At 41.4% G+C, this 21,330-nt stretch overlaps 1 protein-coding gene across 3 annotated transcripts in view; it reads right to left on the minus strand.

Moving 5' to 3' along the window:
- Positions 1 to 21,330, minus strand: part of sorcs2 (sortilin-related VPS10 domain containing receptor 2) — a 511,416-nt gene that overhangs the window by 36,668 nt on the left and 453,418 nt on the right. For all 3 annotated transcript variants that reach the window (XM_060915854.1, XM_060915847.1, XM_060915839.1), the window contains exons 12-14: positions 11,752 to 11,828; positions 7,889 to 7,980; positions 3,269 to 3,376 (exon numbers count right to left, since the gene is read on the minus strand). In XM_060915854.1, coding sequence (XP_060771837.1) covers positions 3,269 to 3,376; positions 7,889 to 7,980; positions 11,752 to 11,828 — 277 coding nt within the window. The remainder of the gene's footprint in view (positions 1 to 3,268; positions 3,377 to 7,888; positions 7,981 to 11,751; positions 11,829 to 21,330) is intronic.

A 21,330-nucleotide genomic window follows, 5' to 3' on the forward strand; every position in this document is an offset into this window, starting at 1 on the left:
TCACACCAGATACTGAAAGCAAAGGCTCACATACTTTTGCCACTCACAGATATGTAATATTGGATCATTTTCCTCAATAAATAAATGACCAAGTATAATATTTTTGTCTCATTTGTTTAACTGGGTTCTCTTTATCTACTTTTAGGACTTGTGTGAAAATCTAATGATGTTTTAGGTCATATTTATGCAGAAATATAGAAAATTCTAAAGGGTTCACAAACTTTCAAGCACCACTGTAATCGTTGATGTGAGGTATTCTGTTAGGGGAAATGTGTCTGTTTAGCCAGTATGGAGGGGGTCTCCAGTGTCAGCTCTTTGTAACAGTCAGAGCTGAAGCTGTAGCTTTACTTCTCTTGGTAACATGACAGGATGCACTTTTTTTGTCTTATGAAATTTAAGAGAGAGAATAAACAGATTCTGGTGAAGGAACGATTGCTTATCGCTGCTATAACATAAGTGAGAACAGGAACCCACTTGTTTTGCAGCTGTTCCCTAACATTAAATGTAACTATAAATGGATAAAAAGTGTCACTGATTTACCACATTTTTGTTTTATGGGAGAAATAAATCATTTTGGGGCATGCTGTTATCGGAAAATAATCAGTTTCAGAGTGGGAACTTTGCTTCATCACCCCTAAAACAAAGCAGGTTTTTCGATAAAGTTGCTTTCTAGAGAGTTCTGTGACACAAACAAGGCTAAACCTCAAAAAGACAGAGATGTCTCCGTCCACTCTTATTATCTTCAGAGTGATTCCCTCTGCCACGATGTTTCATTATCAGCTCGAGTTCCACCCCCACCATAAATCGAAATCCAACAGCAAATCATTTCACACCTGTCATCAGGACCCCCCACACCTCATTGAGCAAGACTTCCTATCACTGACCATTGTCCATGATGACCCCAATCAAGTCCTCTGAATCCCACAGTGGTGAAAATCATCAGTCATATGGACAATTACAGTTTCTTCACCTCGCACTGTGAAGCATGTTAAACTGTGTTGGATTTGGACCCAGAAAAGCAAACATGCACACAAGCTCTAGTTTAATCCGTCAGAGCTCAGTAGCAGACTGATTGCTGCTTTGATCACAGCAGATGTTGATTTAGTCCTCAAGCACCGCAGGTCCTAATGTGCTGGCTGTTTTTTCGAGAGATGTTACATCTTCAAGATGGATAAACAGATTAAAGTGATTTTCCTGAAAGACAGATGTGGATGATGAGCAGGTGAAAGTGGGGGAGCTGTGTAGAGAAAGTGTTTGATGGATGTGAAAGACAGATTCAAGTGATACATGTTCAGGTGAAGAAAAGACTGATTTTTTTTTTAAATCTAATAGACAAATGTAGGTGAAGCTGTAGGAATGACAGCTGACTGGAATGGACAAAACTGGAAATGTGGGACAGGTTACAATGTACAACAGGTGACGGTGTAGGTCACCTAACACTGGACAGTGGATGTTAAGGAGGACATGCAATCCAGACAGGTAGATGCACTCAGGGACAGGTGGAAGAGAAGGAAAGACAGATGGAGGTGATGGTGATAAACAGATAGAAGTGAGAACCAGGTGGTATTGAGAGACAGATAGCAGATTTGTCCAAATGGATGAATGGATGGGGAGCAGTTGGGGCTTAGGATCCTTGGTCAAGGGCACTTCAGCCATGGATATAGAGGGAGGAGAAAGTGCTGTTCACAACCTACATATGGTCCAGGGAATCAAGTCAGCAACCTTTTGGTCCCAAAGCTGCTTCTTGAACCTTTAGGCCATGGCTGCCCCATCAACAATGTTCCTGCCTGGTTTTGGACAAGGGACCTTTCGTGTGTTAGGTGAACGTGATAACCACTACACTACAGAAACCATAGGACCAGATAGGACAAGATACAAATGAGAGACAAACAGAAGGCTTGTCTTAATGGTAGTGTTGGAGTCAAGACCACCTAAACTGAGACCAAGACCAAGACTAGAGCATATCAAGACAAGAACAAGATTTTCAGGTGTTGAAACCAAGTCAAAATGAAGACCAAGGCAGGGCAAGACCGAGTCACGACCAGGACCAGAACAGTGTGTGTGAAGGGGGGTGGGGGAGGGGTGATGGCCATTAACAGTATTGAAAATATCGACTTTGCAATGAGTCATGTTATTGGTTGTATTTGATGCAGGAATATTTACATCAAAACAGTAATGATGTTAACAAATAAATCAGACAATGCACAGCAAATTTAGTGAAATCCCCACAGTTGTGGTCTTGACCAGTCTTGAAATAAAATCCAGAGTCTCCATGTCCTGAGACCAAAACAAGACTGAGTAAAAATGAGGCCGATTCTGAGATCAGATCAAGACCTTCAAAAAGTAATCTTGAGACCGGTCTCGAGTTCTACAGCAGTACCTAATGGACAAATGGATAGTGACGAAAAGGTGAACGAAACAGAAAGACAGATAAAGGTGAAGGTGATGGGGCAAACAGGTAGAGGTGATGATCGAATGAAACTGAGGGACAAAGGTAATAATGAAATAGTCGTGATGGACAGACTGGTGTAGTTGGAGTGGTTATATTTGCACTAATTAACAAGCAAAGGTGAAGAACGAATGAAGAGAGGTGGACAGGTGGAGGAACAGCTAAGGCAGATTGGAAGAGACAGGTGACTGTAATGACCAAAATTTGGAAATGACTGACAGGTTACAATGAAAGCAAGGTGAAGGTGCAGTTCATGTATCTGAACAGGTGGACATGAGGGAGGAGTGGAATTCCAGCAGGTGAGTGCACTCAGGGGCAGATGGAGGAGAAAGAAAAATGGAGGTAAAGTTGCCTGCCAAACTGGTGTAGGTGATGTTTATTTAGTTACACTAACTAAGAGAGTAACATGAGGATTTGATGGAAATGGGGACAGATAGGTGGAGATGGAGGACAACTAAAAGTGAGGGGAAAAGAAGGGGACTGTGAGGCATAAAACTGGAGATGAAGGACAGCTGAATGTATCTGTACCTTTGAGTATGGAAGAGCAAAATTCAGACATCTGTCTGTCAGGGGAAGAAAATTGTAGATAAGGGACAGGTAAAGGTGTGAGCCATATGTAGTTGGATCTGAGGGATGATTGTTGAGGGATGAAAAATATGTCAATGTACCAGGAGACAGTGAGAGACGAGGAACAAACAGGAATGAATGACAGGAAGATGTGAGGAACAGGTGAGAGACAGAAGATGGTACTAGATGGGTAGAGGCAAGTGAAGATAAGATGGACATGAACACAGGTAAGGAACAGAGCTCCGGACTCACGTCATAACCAGGGTCTCATCTCCAGGTTCACTCAGCAAGCCGTCTACAAACACCGACGTGCTGGTGAAATTGTGGATGCTCCATGTATGCCCTTCGTCCACACTGAACCTGCAGAGACATGACATCTTACATCACTGATTTACTTCAGAAACAAAGTACTATGACACTGTGCCAACGTTACTTGCTTTGTCTTACATCACTAACTCACACTACTTATATTATTGACTTGTCCTTTTACATAATCAATCTGTACTCTCTTACATCACTGGCACCAACTTTTGTCATGGACTCATGCCATCATTCATTAACCCTTGCTGTTTTAGTTCATTATCTTTCCTAACTATAATCAACCTACAGCATTCATCAGTGACCTGCTACAGTCACAGATTCCCCTTTTGCTTCATGGTTCCCATAGTGACGATCACCATTTATTTGCTTTTGTTTACACTTTTCCATGTTTGAGCATGTAGAGGGTTCCTTTGTTTTGGGTTTGGTGCTTTCTGACCCCTGACCCATCACTGGTCTGTTACACATTGTGTTCACCCTGGATATGTTTGGGTATGTATAACCTGTTGTTTCTTTGTATTCATTGTGAAGTCTTCCATGCTATATATCCATAAGTCTGAACCTTGACCTTTGCATGTTTGACTTATGCAGTAGATTATCCGAGTTTGTTGCTGCCATACTGCATACTGACCTGATGGAAAATGAGGACAAGGATGCTGAAAGGACACTGGACACTGGACAAAGAAAGCCCTATTTGGATTGGATTTGTTTTTTTATGGGGATACATTATTACAGGTCTCCTCTGTGATAAAAATAAATAAATAAATAAATATTGCATCCAAACAACTGTGGTCATATGATCATGCTGCATTCATTGCATTAACATTGTATCCAAGCAATCAAAGCGGCAATGGAGTAGAGAAGAGATGCTCTTATTTCAGTTTGGGGTGAGCCAAAGTTCCAGCAACAATATGACAAGAGTGCTCTGAGAGCACAATATCCCCTGCTGGCAACTATGTCAAAACTCTGGTAAAATGCGACTGAATGGAACAAAATTGCAATATGCGTATTACTGACATATCACAAAGAATCCTGTCAAGTTTGGTGAAATTCCTCCACAAATTGTAAGAGCAGTTGATTTCAGAAGGAAAACACACTCTCATGAAATTGTCAAAGTATAATTTTGTTAATCAAGGGCTGTAACTCTGGTAAAATGTGACCAAATTGAACTAAATTACAATATGCGCATTACTGACATATAACAATGTTTCCTGCCAAGTTTCATGAAATTCCTTCAAAAACTGTGAGAGGAGTTGATTTCAGAAGGTGAGTACCCTTCCTGGGACAGACGGACGGACGGACATCGCCACAACATAATCCCCCTTCAGGCCTTTCAGACAGCGGGGGATAAAAAATAAATAAATAAAATAGAAGCATCCAGCTTTTGTTTTGTGACTCAGGAAGTCATTTAATATCTGGAGGAGGATCACTGATATGTGTGCTACAAGGCTAAATACAGCAAGTAGCAGCAGTCAAATACTGCTGAGTTTGGTGAAAAATAGAAGATAATTCAGCTGGTAAATTTCCCAAAGGAGGATAGAGAAAATACAAACATGATCCAGACAGAGAAGATCCTTAAAATAGGAAATTGCCCTCAGTAACCCATGATGGCAGTGCAGAGGTGCAGTGGTTAGCACTGTTGCTTCACAGCAAGAAGATTCCGGGTTTGAACCTCATCGCTGACAGGGGTCTTTCTGTGAGGATTTTGCATGTTCTCCCAATGTCATGGGGAGGCCATTGCCTAATGGTTAGAGAAGCAGCTTTGGGACCAAATGTTTGCTGGTTCAATTCCCTGGACCAGCAGGAATGGCTGAAGTGCCCTTGAGCAAGGTACCTAACCCCCAAATAAGGCACCTTACCCCAGGATAAGTGGCATTAATGTAATGTAATGCATGGGTTTCCTCCCACAGTTCAAAGACATGCAGATTAGGTAAAAATACCCAGTCACTGGGATTGCACAAGCCAGTACATAATTAATGTTGGTCCCAAGCCTGGATAGATTGGGGAGGGTTGTGTCAGGAATGGTGTAAAAACCTATGCAAACTCAAATATGATGATTTGCTGTGGTGACCCCTAAGGGGACCAGCTGAAAGAAGACCCTTGGTAACCCATGTACATTTAATCCCATCCAGATCTGCTAAAGAGTGTTTACTCTCATAAAGTCATACTGACTTTATCTACATGAATTCTGACCTTCCATCCATCTTCTATAGTGCTTATCTATCAGGGTCGTGGGGGAAGGTACAGCCAGGGAAGAGGCAGGGCTCACCCTGGGCAGGTCACCAATCTATCACAAGTCTAACACATGCCCCTTTTCCACCAAATCAGTTCCAGGGCTGGTTCGGGGCCAGTGCATAGTTTGGAACCGGGTTTTCTGTTTCCACTGACAAAGAACTGGCTCTGGGGCCAGAAAAACCGGTTCCAGGGTAGCACCAACTCTCTGCTGGGCCAGAGGAAAGAACTGCTTACGTCAGCGGGGGGGGGGCTGAGTTGTTAAGACCAACAACAATAACAAGACCGCAAAAGATCGCCATTTTTAAGCGATGAGAAGCAGCAGCTGTACAAACACGAAGTCATCCATTATTATTATTATTATTATTGTTGTTGCTGCTGCTTCTTCTGTGTTGTTTTTGCTTCGATATTCGCGCCAAGGTTTATGCAAACGTAGCGACGTAACTGACGTATACAGCGACGTAACTGACGTATACAGCGAAGTAATGACATGGCTTCCCTTAGCACCGCGAGCTATGGAAAAGCAAACTGGTTCTCAGCTGGCTCGCAAGTTGAACGAGTTGTGAACCAGCACCAGCCCCGAACCAGCCCTGGAACTGATTTGGTGGAAAAGGGGTAATAGAGACAAACAGCCACTGAAACTCATGAGTAATTTCAAGTAACCAGTTGACCTAATCCATATATCTGTGGGAGGAAAACGGAGCACCTGGAGGAAACCTGCACAGGTACAGGGAGAACATGCAAACCCCACACAGAAAGGCCCCCATCAACCACAAGGTTTGAACGCAAAAGGTTCACACTATGAGGCAAAAGTGATAACCACTGCACCACCATGCTGACCTAAGAACTCATAAATCTCAGCCAGTAGACTTACGAACAAGAAGTTGGGGCTGTGGTCTCTTTCGTCAGTAAATCTAGAGGAGTTGCTTATCAGGCTGTTAAATAGCTATCACTCTATCACTTTTTTCTTACTGTTACTTGGCATATGGGGGAATATTGCTGTTCCATAATCTTTTTTTTTTCCCCCATCTGATTTGTTTCCTAGCTCCCTAAGTCATCTGCTAATTGGACCTCATGCCACATCTTTGAGTCACAAGGACAGCCTCCACAGACAGCATCTTATTTTTAAACCTCCAGTGTGCGTAGGCTAGCAGCTCTTGTCTCATGTGTTGAATCGGCTATTTTTTAAAAAGCAAATCAAACCACAGCTCCCTCTGAAAGCTCTGTCTCCCTTCGTCTACACAGAGCAGACCATGATCCAAACCCCTGAGTGAAAAAGGCTCCAGCATTCAACACTTCATTTTATTGAGTGCTTCAGCACATCCTCTAGATATTAATAATGCAAGTAATATTGCTAAATACCACAATGTGAACACTGTGCATGTCCTAAAACTTTAAACTGATATTCTCTGCTGCCACATTTAACCTCTTTTTAAGCTTGTTAATTGCATTTCCTGGACTTGTCCATGCCGTGGGTGTAATATCATCTCCTTCGTCATCATTCTTTCATCAGACGCTGAGAATGAAGTGAAATGAACACGAGCTGATGGAGTCGTGAGTGGCTTTCTGCTTTCCAGCTCGTCTGACAAGAGCTAAGAAAAGCAAACTGTGACTCATATGCTCTCGTGTTCTATATGGTAATTTTACTTCTTGCTTTTTTTTCATTTTTCATCCCTCACTTGTTGCAACATTCTAAAAATATGTGAACACGTGAACGGTGGCTTGGAGCCACATTGTACATGCTGCGTATGTTTGAGGTTTTGCATATGCTCAGGACTTTAACCTGTCTTGGGGCTTTACCAAATCTGGGTTTTACAATGACTTTGTGTGTGTGTGTGTGTGTGTGTGTGTGTGTATACAGTAAAACCTCCTGACGACTTAAAGGATTTTTTCAGGGACACTTCATCATTTTTCTCGCGCTCAGGCTGGACAGCACTTCATATCTGATGGATCCTCAAGTCTCTCTCTAAATGAATAACGAGGGAAAGAAACACAGGGATCAAAGGAAGAGAGAGGGAGCGAGGGATATGAGAGTGAGGGAAGAATCCCTTGAGTGAGAAGATGAATTTACTCGAGAGTCTCTCTAGGGCTGAATGTGTGGAACAAGGATAAGTGAGGATTCCCTCTGTCGCCTTCTTGTCACTCTCTCTCTCGCTCTCTCTCTCGATGCTTTACACAATCTTTGCCTCAAGGCAAATCTCCCCTCTAATCTGTTCCTCTAATTAATTTTCTGTCACACCAACTAACATCAGAGGAAGATTTGTGCTCCAAAGTGCAGAAGCAAGCACTTTGCTAACTGTACTTGCAAACCGTAGTACATACTTGAGGATCTTTAATGGGATGGACGTGTCTTTGATGGCCACGATGACGCCACCATGATCCAGATACAGGATGTGGTGCTCCTCTTCAAACACCTGAGAAAATATGAACTCAGATAAGCGTTGTTGACGTAGCAGCTCCACCCAAAATACAACCAAACCTCTGCTCGAAGCTTCCGCAGTCATGACTCATGGTGGTTGTGACCCTCAAAATGTACACTTAGACTGGTACCAAAATCCAGAATTGTGACACCCAAAGGCATTTTTGAGACAAAGTCGACAAACAGTCTTATTTTGTCAATTTGGGTGTGCCGAATTCAAATCTGCAATATGCCGAGCTCTATCTGACCTCTGTTGACCTCTAGAGGTCACTGAACTTTGGGCCTGTAAACGTCTCAGCTGAACCCAGTTTCTCAGCTTTCTAAGGAATGAAATGTACTAAAATGATTAATGAAGTTAGCAAATGGCCTTGTTTGTTAAATGTTTGGGTGCTGAATTCATTTTTCATTTGTAAAACGACATATGACCTCTGATAGCCTCAAGGTCATTAAACTTGGCCTATAGGCCTATGCATTTAACGGCATTTTTAAACTGACTTTACTCCCCCAAAAAGAATATGAACAGACAAAAAACAAATAGAAAGGAACAAATACAACATTAAATGCCAGTCCATGTACATGTGACTTACTTTTCACAATGAGAATGCCTCGGCGATCACCTTACATAACATTGCATTACATTTAGCGGTTATTGTTTATACAAAGCTACTGAAAAAAGGACAGATTCAGCAGCATACAAAATGTGGGAGCATACAGGGTATACAGGTTAATCAGGGTTAGTATATATGAGAGGTTTTTCTTTGTTTGTTTTTTGTAAAAGCTTTACCCCGTTTAAAACAAAACAAAACAAACAACAAAGAAAAAAACTCTCATATATACTAACCCTGATTAACCTGTATACCCTGTACGCCCCCACATTTTGTATGCTGCTGAATCTGTCCTTTTTTCAGTAGCTTTGTATAAACAATAACCGCTAAATGTAATGCAATGTTATGTAAGGTGATCGCCGAGGCATTCTCATTGTGAAAAGTAAGTCACATGTACATGGACTGGCATTTAATGTTGTATTTGTTCCTTTCTATTTGTTTTTTGTCTGTTCATATTCTTTTTGGGGGAGCAAAGTCAGTTTAAAAATGCCGTTAAATGCATAGGCCTATAGGCCAAGTTTAATGACCTTGAGGTTATCAGAGGTCATATGTCGTTTTACAAATGAAAAATGAATTCAGCACCCAAACATTTAACAAACAAGGCCATTTGCTAACTTCATTAATCATTTTAGTACATTTCATTCCTTAGAAAGCTGAGAAACTGGGTTCAGCTGAGACGTTTACAGGCCCAAAGTTCAATGACCTCTAGAGGTCAACAGAGGTCAGATAGAGCTCGGCATATTGCAGATTTGAATTCGGCACACCCAAATTGACAAAATAAGACTGTTTGCCGACTTTGTCTCAAAAATGTCTTTAACTCCTTAAATAAGCACTTTTTTGAATTTTGGTACCAGTCTAACTTACTAATGATTACAATTTTTTTTTATTCATTTAAGTATGCTACATTCTACTTTTTATCCATTTAGAGTTACAATTAATGTTATGGAATATCAGGGAAACTTACATTATATTCTCACATTATAGCAGCTATAAACAGTCATTCCTTACATCAAAAACAAACAAAATAACCCGCAACTTGTCATGACAAACTCCTCTGTCCTGAAAACGTCAGAAAGGTTACAGCTTTACCTCAGACTGTTACAAAGTGCCGACACTGGAGACTCCTTCCATAAATGTTACATAAACATACAAATCCATGTGAAGGAGCTGTTACTGTAGAAATTATAATGTTTCAGAACGAGTGCATTGATATAAACCTGCACTCCTGTCAGAGCTGCTGTTCTAGAAAACTAATCAACATCTTCTGACTAATCAGAGTCCAGAACTCAACAGCGTAAGCCAATTTCATCCACCGACAGTATGCGCACGAGAGCGAGTCAATCAGTATGAAAAGAGAGGGATAGAGAACGAGGGGAATGCAGTAGGAACATTTATTTGCAGAGCTACTCAGAGTTATATACTGAAATTGAAAATGAAAGTTGAAGAGATTATGATGGAGATAAAAGTGATTGTGGGAGTAAAATGTTGCTGCAGCGAGAATGAATAAATGGGAGAGAGAGAGAGAGAGAGAGAGAGAGAGAGAGAGAGAGGTTCCAAAATCTGGGAGAATGAAGGCTAACACATATCTCCATCAGAGATGTGAATTCAGCCTCTGGCTCTTTCTTTTCAGACTGCATGGAACATTACTGGAAGACAGCGCCATTATTTATACTTGAGATATCATGATTGGCTCGCGTCGCTCTGATTGACAGGGGACAGAGGAAGCTTGTTGCTTCCTCTCTGAGAGCAGGACAGTTATGGATTATGGACTCATAGCCTGGATGAATCTAGCATTGTGGGGAGCAAAAACTTTAGAAAGTTCCATCACTATTCTTTATTGAAAATTCCTTTGACTGAATGCACTGCAAAAAATAAAAATCTTAGGAAGTTTATTTGTCTATTTTCAAGTCAAAACATCGAGCCACCCTTATTATAAGACATAATTGCCCAACAAGCAAAACCTCATTTAGCTAGAAAGGCTAGTTTTTAGACAGTCCATCTTGAAAATCTTGTATAGACAAAATGTCTTGAAAAAGTCTTATTTGGAGCACCTTTGAAAATAAAACAAGTTTTAAAAAAAAAAAAACAAGTAAGTACATTTTGGACATTTGTCAAATGCGGTTCATCTTGTTTCCAGAAAAAAAAAAAAAGTATGCTTGTTTTGGGAATAAATTAACGTTACTGAAATCTTTGAATCTTAACGCACTGTTGCTTTGGCGGTGTGTAAGCACTGTAAGTCAAAATGCGTAGATGTTTTGTCAGCTCACATATCCTAAGTTTACTGCGACTGTTTTCTCAGTCATTCAGAGTGAGCTCCTTCTAGATGCTGTACAGACTCTAGACCAGACAAGTGCCTTCAAAAAGGCTACGAGTGAGTGGAGGACAAGTTCAGTGGTTTGTTTTTTTCAAACCCACTCATGAGGTTTTTGTTTATGTGTATGAGGGGTTTACAAGATCAGGCACCAAACAAACAAACAAAACAAACAAATAGTCAGTGTCCCCAAAATGCACTGTTGCTTTGGCGTTGTGTAAGCACTGTAAGTCAAAATGCGTAGACTTTTTTTTTTTTTTTGGTGCCTGAGGTCCTGGGGAAGTGGAATCTTAAGAGATGTTTTAATGTTTGAATGTTGAAATGGGAAAAAAAATAAACTTGTTGCAATGCTACACGTGTCGTCAACTTGATTCAAGATAGTCTCTGGTCTCATATCTAGAGTATTTTACTAATTACAGATAACAAAAGGAGAATCTTTTAAGCTAGCAATGCTTAGTTGTAGAATTTAACAATCCTAATATTAGTATATTTATCTTAAATTCAGTTTTTACTGCTAAGACTTTGTCATGAATTTAAGTGAAATACCCTTAAAATGAAATAAATAAAAATGACTCGAATGGCTAAATGTAAGAAGTACGATCTTGTTATAAGAACTATTTTGATTATTTTGAGTTAATCAGATCTCGCATAATAAGTTCCCCAATCTTATTTTGGAATTATTTCATCTAAAAACAGGTTAGAGTTTTCATCTTACTTTAAGAAATCTTACCAAGTCAAATTTGACTAGTTCCATTGGCAGATTTTTTTCACCTGATTCAAGCAAATATGCTTTGTTTTAATCTTTTATTTCTTATTTTTGAAAGGCCATTTTTTTGCAGTGTGTGCTCACCTGTCTCCAGGTCTTTCCACAGTCATTGGTGATGTACATTTCCTCTTTATATTCAACCAACTGAGAGCCAAGATTGCCTGAGAGAGAGAGAGAGAGAGAGAGAGAGAGAGAGAGAGAGAGAAATTGTTACAGCTCGACTGGGTATGTCTTCTTTTTAATTTATCCTGTTTGAAGTCAGTGCAAACATATGATTTTCTCCTTTCATGTGATGAATAAACAGAGAGAGAGAGAGAGAGAGAGAGAGAGAGAGAGAAACGAGGACACCCATTTAAGACAGGAAGCTGAGCGAACATAGCCAGGAGCGTTGTTTGACATCAAAAGCTCGATGTAGTGCAAAACTGTTGAAGCCGAACAAAATGTAATAATATTCCTCTGAAGCAACATATGCTGATGATGAGAGGGTGACAGAGAGAGAGAGAGAGAGAGAGAGAGAGAGAGAGAACGAGAGAGAGAGAGAGTCAAACCTCAGAGAATTTACACAAGTCATGAGTCATCTTCAAATGAGCATATTCAATTCTGAGATGTACTGCAGAGGTGGACAGTAACGAAGTACATTTACTCGAGTACTGTACTTAAGTACACTTTTTGAGTATCTGTACTTTACTTGAGTATTATTTTCTTTGGAAACTTGTGATTTTAACTTCACTACATTTGAAAGGCAAACATTGTACTTTTTAATCCACTACATTTCTATCAAGGTCCTAGTTACTCATTACTACGAAGCAGCTTTGAACGTGGATATTTTTTCTTTTTTTTCTATAACGTTGTTTTTTTTCGGAGGTGACACTGAGACAGTCTATCAGTAATCACTAGGGTCACGTCATGTCCGTAGACTGGATAAAATCAAGTTTAGTGATTTCTCAGCAGCATTATTTAACACGATCAGTTGATGGCAGAATGGAAGGAGGTGGTTCTTCTGGGGAATGCACACACCCATGGCCCATGAACCCATGTCCCGGTTTTCTGAAAGGATTAAAGATTCGTTTCATTTTAAATGTTTGCTTTGTTTACCTAAAATGAACCACATCACGGCCTACAAAAAACTCGTCGTCCAACCTGCGGAAGCAGATTGAGAGATATAAACATTTTATTCCAAGAGAAAGCTTGCAACGAAGTTGTCTGTGCTTTTAGATCTAGCGATAATGTTGCAATAGCTATGCAGTCTGGTTAGTCAAATGACTTTCTATGGATTTGCCTGCCAAGTTGCCATCACCTTGTCCATGGCTAATGTTAACACACAGCTAGTTAATGTGGACACTGTTAGTTAGCATGTAAAAACAGAGTTATGCTAACATGAATAACGTTAACTTATCTGAAGTACTTTCAGAAATATGTTTTAGCATAATCTTGCCAAATAAACAATGTAGAAATCTTTCTTTTCTAGTAGTGTTAGATACCCAATCGCTGGTGATACTGCTCCAGGGCTTTCAGATGCCTACTGTAGGTAGTCCAGCTATCAGCTCCATAGAGCAGGGTGGGAAGAATGACGGCTTGATAGACCAGGAGTTTGGTTTTCGTCAGGATTTCGCGGTTGTCAAAGACCCTGTCTCTCAGCCTAGCAAAAGCTGCGCTGGCACACCCTATGCGGTGGTGGATTTCTGCATCAATGTCAGCTCTTGTGGATAGAAGACTGCCAAGATACATGAATTGGTCCACATTTTCCAGTCATTGTACTGTCTTAAAGGAAGCCAACATCGCCAGCATCACCTCAACTATCGCTAGGCACCAGCTACGATGGACAGGTCATGTAGTACGCATGCCCAACTACCGCCTTCCAAAACAGATTCTGTATGGCCAACTAAAGGAAGGAAAGCATACCCAAGGAGGGCAGAAGAAGCGGTACAAAGACATGATCAAAGTACACCTCAGAAAGTGTCATTTCAACCTCAATAACTGGGAGGAGGCTGCCCTCAAAAGAGATGAGTGGAGAAGGATGATCCATGAGGGTGCAGCACACCTAGAAGTGGACCTCCACCGTGCCGCAGAAACTAAAAGGCAACTGAGGAAGAAGAGAACCACCACCAAAACGGCTCCCCAAACCCAAACCACCACCTCCAGGACAACAATCTACATATGCCCCCACTGCAATAGAGACTGTGGATCGAGGATTGGCCTCAACTGCCACCTGACGACCCACAAGTGACCAGACCCACCGTCAGGAGGACAATCATACACGTTACGAGTGATCGCCGATGATGATGATGATGATGATGAGATACCCAATATGATTTTGAGTTTGAAAAGAGTTTGCTAGCATGTCAGGTGGAGTTTCACTGACTAGCTAGCTTAATGTTAAACCACCATGATGGCACAGCATGTGTTCATTTTGTGAATTCACGTTTCTGTCTTTGGTAATGGCATTAGGTTTTGTAAGCATTGTGGCAATAATACAACAATGCGTTGACAGAAAATTTACTTTTAATACTTAAGTATTTTTAAAAGCAAGTACTTTAGTATTTTAACTTAAGTAAAAAAATTGACTGGACAACTTTCACTTGTATCAGAGTAACATTTGACCAGTGGGATCTGTACTTTGACTTAAGTAATGAAGTTGGGTACTTTGTCCACCTCTGATGTACTGTCACCAGGGCTTTCATCATCAGTTTAGGATCTGTTGATCCTGGCCCTTTTTATCTTATTTCTCCTCATCAACCAGATGCTCATTTTTCCTTGACCAAAAATAAAATTCAATACAGACTTTATTTTCCTTTGGTTGTAGTTGTACTTTGGTCTCAATATGAAGAGTTTGTCAGTAAATGCCTCCCTAAACCCTCTACACCATTCTCCCAGTACCTCAAAAGCCTACTAAGTCTATTGTACCTCAAGAAAAGATGATCAAGTGTCTCCTTTGCCTGACAGAAAAGGCAACCCTTCCCTACAGTAGAATTGATGTGCGACACGTGTCTGTTCATGGCCATGGCCCCATGAAAAATCTGCCACTGAAGATCTGCTGTGCACTTCTCAATGGGGGCCTTGTACAGGGACTTCAAACTCCCTTGTGGGGAAGACCCTGGCCCCAACAAACCAGACCACTTAGAGTCCTTCAGTCCACTTAGTGAGTTTCATTTATTCATTCATTCATTCATCACTGCCGCTCGACATGACTATGGTAGTCCAAATGAAGTTTATTCAGGCGTCTACCCAAGAAGACTGTCCCAGTTTGAGAGCTTAAGCAGCCTTTTGTCTGACACGTCTTTCTTCCTCAGTCTTCCGCCTGTTGTGTTCAAAGGTCCTCACACCATCACAAACTGTTTTCCTCCATGCCATTCTATTTAATAGAGCTGTAGCCCAGTTACCAATCTCACAATCTCTGAAGGTCCTTTTGAAGATACCTCTTCTTTGAGGTACCAACGCTTCTGGTTCCTGTAGATAGCTGACTTAAAATAAGCTGTTTAGGGATGTGAAATGTGTCCATTCTAACCAAATGTCCATACCAGCGTAATCTCTTCTGCGGTAACACAGCCTCAATGCTTGTCACAGAAGACCGATCAAGAGTTTAAATGTGTGACTTTGACACAAGTTAAGTCAGCTATCTAGTCTTTTTGGATGTTCCCTCAAGATCCAAATGCTATCGGGCTGTAAAAGAGAGCAGTGATCTTTCCCTCTCTTGATGATTCTCCATAGCAGGGGAAATCTTTCTGGGGATAAAAGACTTTTGGTCACTACCACTCTGTAGCCCAGATTCACTGTCTAGTTCAAGTGCTTCCCTGAATTTCCCAGGTAGCATATGCTGAAAGTGCTATATGCCGTGATCCCTGTACTGACAGACTGAGTAACTCAACTTTTAACCTCCACAACAGGGGTTCTATGGCTAGACAGTATAGCTGCCCTGAAATAGGACAACCCTGCCTAATGCCTCTGAGTACCATCACCAGATAACTAAGACCACCACCAACCTTTAACGTTACTGAAACCCCTGTGTTTAGTACTTTTACCCAGGCTACAAACCTATTCCCAAGGCCAAAAGCCCTCAATATTTTAAAAAAGATAGATGTGGTCAACTCTGTCAAGTGCTTTCTCCTGGTCCATTGACGATAATCCCAAATCATGTGGATTGTTCTCAGTTTTATCACATCATGGAGAAGGAAAATATTATCCATTATTGTGCAACCAGGTACACAGTAAGACTGATTTACTGAATAAGTATATCCATGTAATCTCTCAACCAGTTAGACAGACATTTTGAAAGTATCTTATCAAAGTCCCTCCCATGCCAGGACCTAGTCTTCCCAGGCAGTTGCCTGGCCTAGTACTAACCAGGCCCTTGAGGCACACTGGGTAGCACCGATCTCTGTTTCAGTGACCACTGGCCTCTTGCCTATGACATTGCTAAGATTACAGTGGGGGGCCGGTCCTCTGGTAACCGTGAGAGTTTGACTCCCTACTCACATCTATATTGCAGTGTGCCTTGCCAGATGGCAGTAGGTACCATGTTTATGATGGTCTTTGGTATGACCCATGATCTCCCGGTTGAGAGGCGGACACACTAATGACTAGGCCAGCTTGCAACTGAAAGTATCTTTTAATCAGTGCATAATAAGGACATAGGTCTTTAGTTTTTTTTAAAAGCCCAATGTATTCTTTCTTTGGAAGAAGAGACAACACTGCCCTCATACAACTAGTGGGTAAACAAACAAAAATAAATGAAACTTTAAAAAACATCCAATAAATATTGTTCTATTAGACCACAGAACTGCTTATAAAACTCTTCTGGCAGCCCATTGATTCCAGGTGCATGACCAACAGAGAGCTGCTGGACAGCTGTGGTGAGCTCCTGAAGTTCAATGTCTGAGTTTAACAAGTCAGCTTGAGCTAATTCCAGTTTTGGCAGACCATTCAGCATCTCAACACACAATGAGTCACATTCACTTGCACTGTATAAATCTGCATAAAAATCCATAGCAATCCTCATCTCCACCAGATGGATCTGTCAGTACATTCCCACTGGCATCCTGAAGATGTAGTATCTGTGTCTGTGTCCTTGTTTTCCTCTCCAAATTAAAGACAAAAGAACTTGGATCATCTCTGTCCTTAATTGTAGTGTAATAGACTCTGAAAAGAGCCCCTTTTGCTTGCTCCTGAAGAAAAGAGCCTCGTGCCCTCTTATTGTTTTCCAGAGCTTTCTCAATTCTTGGATTTTCTTGATTATAAAATACTACTACTGACTTTTAAAGCACTGAATGGTCTCGCACCACAGTACCTGAGTCAACTTCTGGTCCTCTGTGACAGGCCACGCCTACTTGGATCAAAATATGCAGGCTATCTGCTGGTACTTCATATAGTGAAGGCTACATCAGGGGGCAGAGCCTTTTCTTACAAAGCCCCACAGTTATGGAACAGCCTTCCAAGTAATGTTCGGGAATCAGACACAGTCTCAGTGTTTAAGTCTAGGCTGACAACATATCTGTTTAGTCAAGCCTTTTGTTAATGGTGTTTATGAGGTAAAGGTGTAGATCTGGAACCTCAGACATAGAGTGTTTTGGTAAACTGGGATGTATGGATGCTGTCAGTCCCCCACTCGCTTGCTCACTCGAGTTTGTTGATGGTGTAGTGGCTGGCTGCTTTATGTCCTGGAGCTCCCTCATGCCTGTGTTACCTTCTGGCTCTCCCCTTTTAGTTATGCTGTCATAGTTAGTTGCCGGAGTCCCTGCTTGTACTCAGTGCAATATGTATACTGTTCCTACTTATTCAGGTGATGTTGGGCATACCTAACAACATGTGTGTTTTTTTTCCTCCCCCCCAAAAGAAATCTGTCCCTCTGAGTTACATGTTGGTCCTGGGATCGAGATGCTGACCTCTTCTGCTCCTCGGACCTGCCTGATCCATCCTGGTGCCCTGTGTCTGGTTGGAGTCTCATCGCATCGCTCCTGTGGAGGATGGCCCCATGTGGAGAGTTGGGGGTCGCGCCTGGGGGACGCTCTGGATGCGTTCAGTGGTGTTTTTGTGGCTGGGGACTGCAGTTGACTTGCTGACTTGAGGACTGCAGCTGACTTGCTGACTTTGGGACTGCGGTTGTCACGAACGGTTTTGCGCTCGGGTTTCTGTCGGTGGGGGGTTTATAGCATCAATGAAGCTGACTTTATGTTAGGACTGTTAATGTTATAGTCATGTTGTCTGTTGTTGCCCGAATGAGGATGGGTTCCCTATTGAGTCTGGTTCCTCTCGAGGTTTCTTTCTCATGTCGTCTGAGGGAGTTTTTCCTTGCCACCGTTGCCACAGGCGTGCTCATTGGGGATACAACCCCGATTCCAAAAAAGTTGGGACAAAGTACAAATTGTAAATAAAAACGGAATGCAATAATTTACAAATCTCAAAAACTGATATTGTATTCACAATAGAACATAGACAACATACCAAATGTCAAAAGTGAGACATTTTGAAATTTCATGCCAAATATTGACTCATTTGAAATTTCATGACAGCAACACATCTCAAAAAAGTTGGGACAGGGGCAATAAGAGGCTGGAAAAGTTAAAGGTACAAAAAGGAACAGCTGGAGGACCAAATTGCAACTCATTTGGTCAATTGGCAATAGGTCATTAACATGACTGGGTATAAAAAGAGCATCTTGGAGTGGCAGCGGCTCTCAGAAGTAAAGATGGGAAGAGGATCACCAATCCCCCTAATTCTGCGCCGACAAATAGTGGAGCAATATCAGAAAGGAGTTCGACAGTGTAAAATTGCAAAGAGTTTGAACATATCATCATCTACAGTGCATAATATCATCAAAAGATTCAGAGAATCTGGAAGAATCTCTGTGCATAAGGGTCAAGGCTGGAAAACCATACTGGGTGCCCGTGATCTTCGGGCCCTTAGATGGCACTGCATCACATACAGGCATGCTTCTGTATTGGAAATCACAAAATGGGCTCAGGAATATTTCCAGAGGACATTATCTGTGAACACAATTCACCGTACCATCCATCGTTGCCAGCTAAAACTCTATAGTTCAAAGAAGAAGCCGTATCTAAACATGATCCAGAAGCGCAGATGTCTTCTCTGGGCCAAGGCTCATTTTAAATGGACTGTGGCAAAGTGGAAAACTGTTCTGTGGTCAGACAAATCAAAATTTGAAGTTCTTTATGGAAATCGGGGACGCCGTGTCATTCGGACTAAAGAGGAGAAGGACGACCCAAGTTGTTATCAGCGCTCAGTTCAGAAGCCTGCATCTCTGATGGTATGGGGTTGCATTAGTGCATGTGGCATGGGCAGGTTACACATCTGGAAAGATACCATCAATGCTGAAAGGTACTGTATATCCAGGTTCTAGAGCAACATATGCTCCCATCCAGACGACGTCTCTTTTAGGGAAGACCTTGCATTTTCCAACATGACAATGCCAAACCACATACTGCATCAATTACAGCATCATGGCTGCGTAGAAGAAGGGTCCGGGTACTGAACCGGCCAGCCTGCAGTCCAGATCTTTCACCCATAGAAAACATTTGGCGCATCATAAAACGGAAGATATGACAAAAAAAAACCTAAGGCAGTTGAGCAACTAGAATCCTACATTAGACAAGAATGGGTTAACATTCCTATCTCTAAACTTGAGCAACTTGTCTCCTCAGTCCCCAGACGTTTACAGACTGTTGTAAAGAGAAAAGGGGATGTCTCACAGTGGGAAACATGGCCTTGTCCCAACTTTTTTGAGATGTGTTGTTGTCATGAAATTTAAAATCACCTAATTTTTCTCTTTAAATGATACATTTTCTCAGTTTAAACATTTGATATGTCATCTATGTTCTATTCTGAATAAAATATGGAATTTTGAAACTTCCACATCATTGCATTCCATTTTTATTTACAATTTGTACTTTGTCCCAACTTTTTTGGAATCGGAGTTGTAGATTAGGGATAAAATTAGCTCATATTTTAAGTTGTTCAAATTCTGTAAAGCTGCTTTGCGACAATGTTTATTGTTAAAAGCGCTATACAAATAAACTTGACTTTACTAATCATTTCATTTTCAATCGAATGCATGTCACGCTCAAGCCTCTGCATTATACTTCTAATGATGTCAGAGGTATGGGTTGTATACTGCTGATCTATGAGGTCTGATCCACACTTCCCACCATTGAACAAGATGGTCAAATTCATTCTTCTGGGATTTCCAAATTTCAGAGAAAATAGGAACATTTTCAGACACACAAAAAAGAGTCTTGTCATAATTTCCATATTAAAACACCAGTAAAAGGAAGGTGTTGAAGTTAATTATAAAATATAACCTATAGCTACAAGATGGTGATCAGAAAAAAACACAAGGTGATATAAAAAACAAACAAACACACTTTTACAGATGTACAGCCATCTCAGGTGATCAACACCACAACTGAGGGTGTAAACATTATCAAAAATAAAACCTACAGTTTTAATTTTCACCTGGACTATGAAAACCCGTCCCTGCTCCAACTCACATGATTTCATGTTTGTTCCCCCAAGCCTTGGAGAGAATAAAACTATGACTCCTGCACTTCCATTTGGCCCATGACTTGAAACATATTGTCCCTCTCACAATAATCCCCAGTCTCTTTCATTCTCTTTATCACTATGTGTTTCTGGCAATAATCCAACATCAAGGTTTTTATTCTTCATTCCATTAACACTGCCCTTTTATTTCTACACCTTCCCCTGTTAATATTCAAGGACTCCACCCTTATTCACTCCATAAGGAAAACAGATAGAAGAAGAAAAAGAAGGACAGACAGGCAAAATATAATAGCGGAAGGAGAATGCCCTTGGTTACATGCTGATATTTTTTTTACAAAGCAGGGGCTTTTCCCTTTCTTAATTTAGTCAGTATTTTCTTGAATATGAATGCTTTCTTTTTACCAAGTCCTTCATAGGTCGCAGTTCTCCTTAGTTTCGCGATTGTGGCCTCAAACTTACTCACATCCAGGAAAAAAATAAAAATAAAAATCAGCAACATCAAAAGTCTTGGGGCGGCACGGTGGTGTAGTGGTTAGCGCTGTCGCCTCACAGCAAGAAGGTCCAGGTTCGAGCCCCGTGGCCGGCGAGGACCTTTCTGTGCGGAGTTTGCATGTTCTCCCCATGTCCGCGTGGGTTTCCTCCGGGTGCTCCGGTTTCCCCCACAGTCCAAAGACATGCAGGTTAGGTTAACTGGTGACTCTAAATTGACCGTAGGTGTGAATGTGAGTGTGAATGGTTGTCTGTGTCTATGTGTCAGCCCTGTGATGACCCGGCGACTTGTCCAGGGTGTACCCCGCCTTTCGCCCGTAGTCAGCTGGGATAGGCTCCAGCTTGCCTGCGACCCTGTAGAAGGATAAAGCGGCTAGAGATAATGAGATGAGATGAGATCAAAAGTCTTTCAAAAAGGTTTCATTAAAAAAAAATCATTCATCTCTTGTCATGAGTACAAATTAGTATCATCTCCAACCTGGGATGCAATATCCGAAATATCAGAAAACGGATCGTCACCTTGCATCTACTAAATGTTCTGCTCAACAGCATCAACAAGCCCTTCCTTAACACCAGTACCAGCATCCAGTCCACCCTGAACTACACTCTCACCAACACTTTTATTATCTCTGCCTTTCTTCATCAGTGGCAGTTGTGCCT

Source organism: Neoarius graeffei, chromosome 1 (genome assembly GCF_027579695.1).
Source record: "Neoarius graeffei isolate fNeoGra1 chromosome 1, fNeoGra1.pri, whole genome shotgun sequence".
Classification (NCBI taxonomy): domain Eukaryota; kingdom Metazoa; phylum Chordata; class Actinopteri; order Siluriformes; family Ariidae; genus Neoarius; species Neoarius graeffei.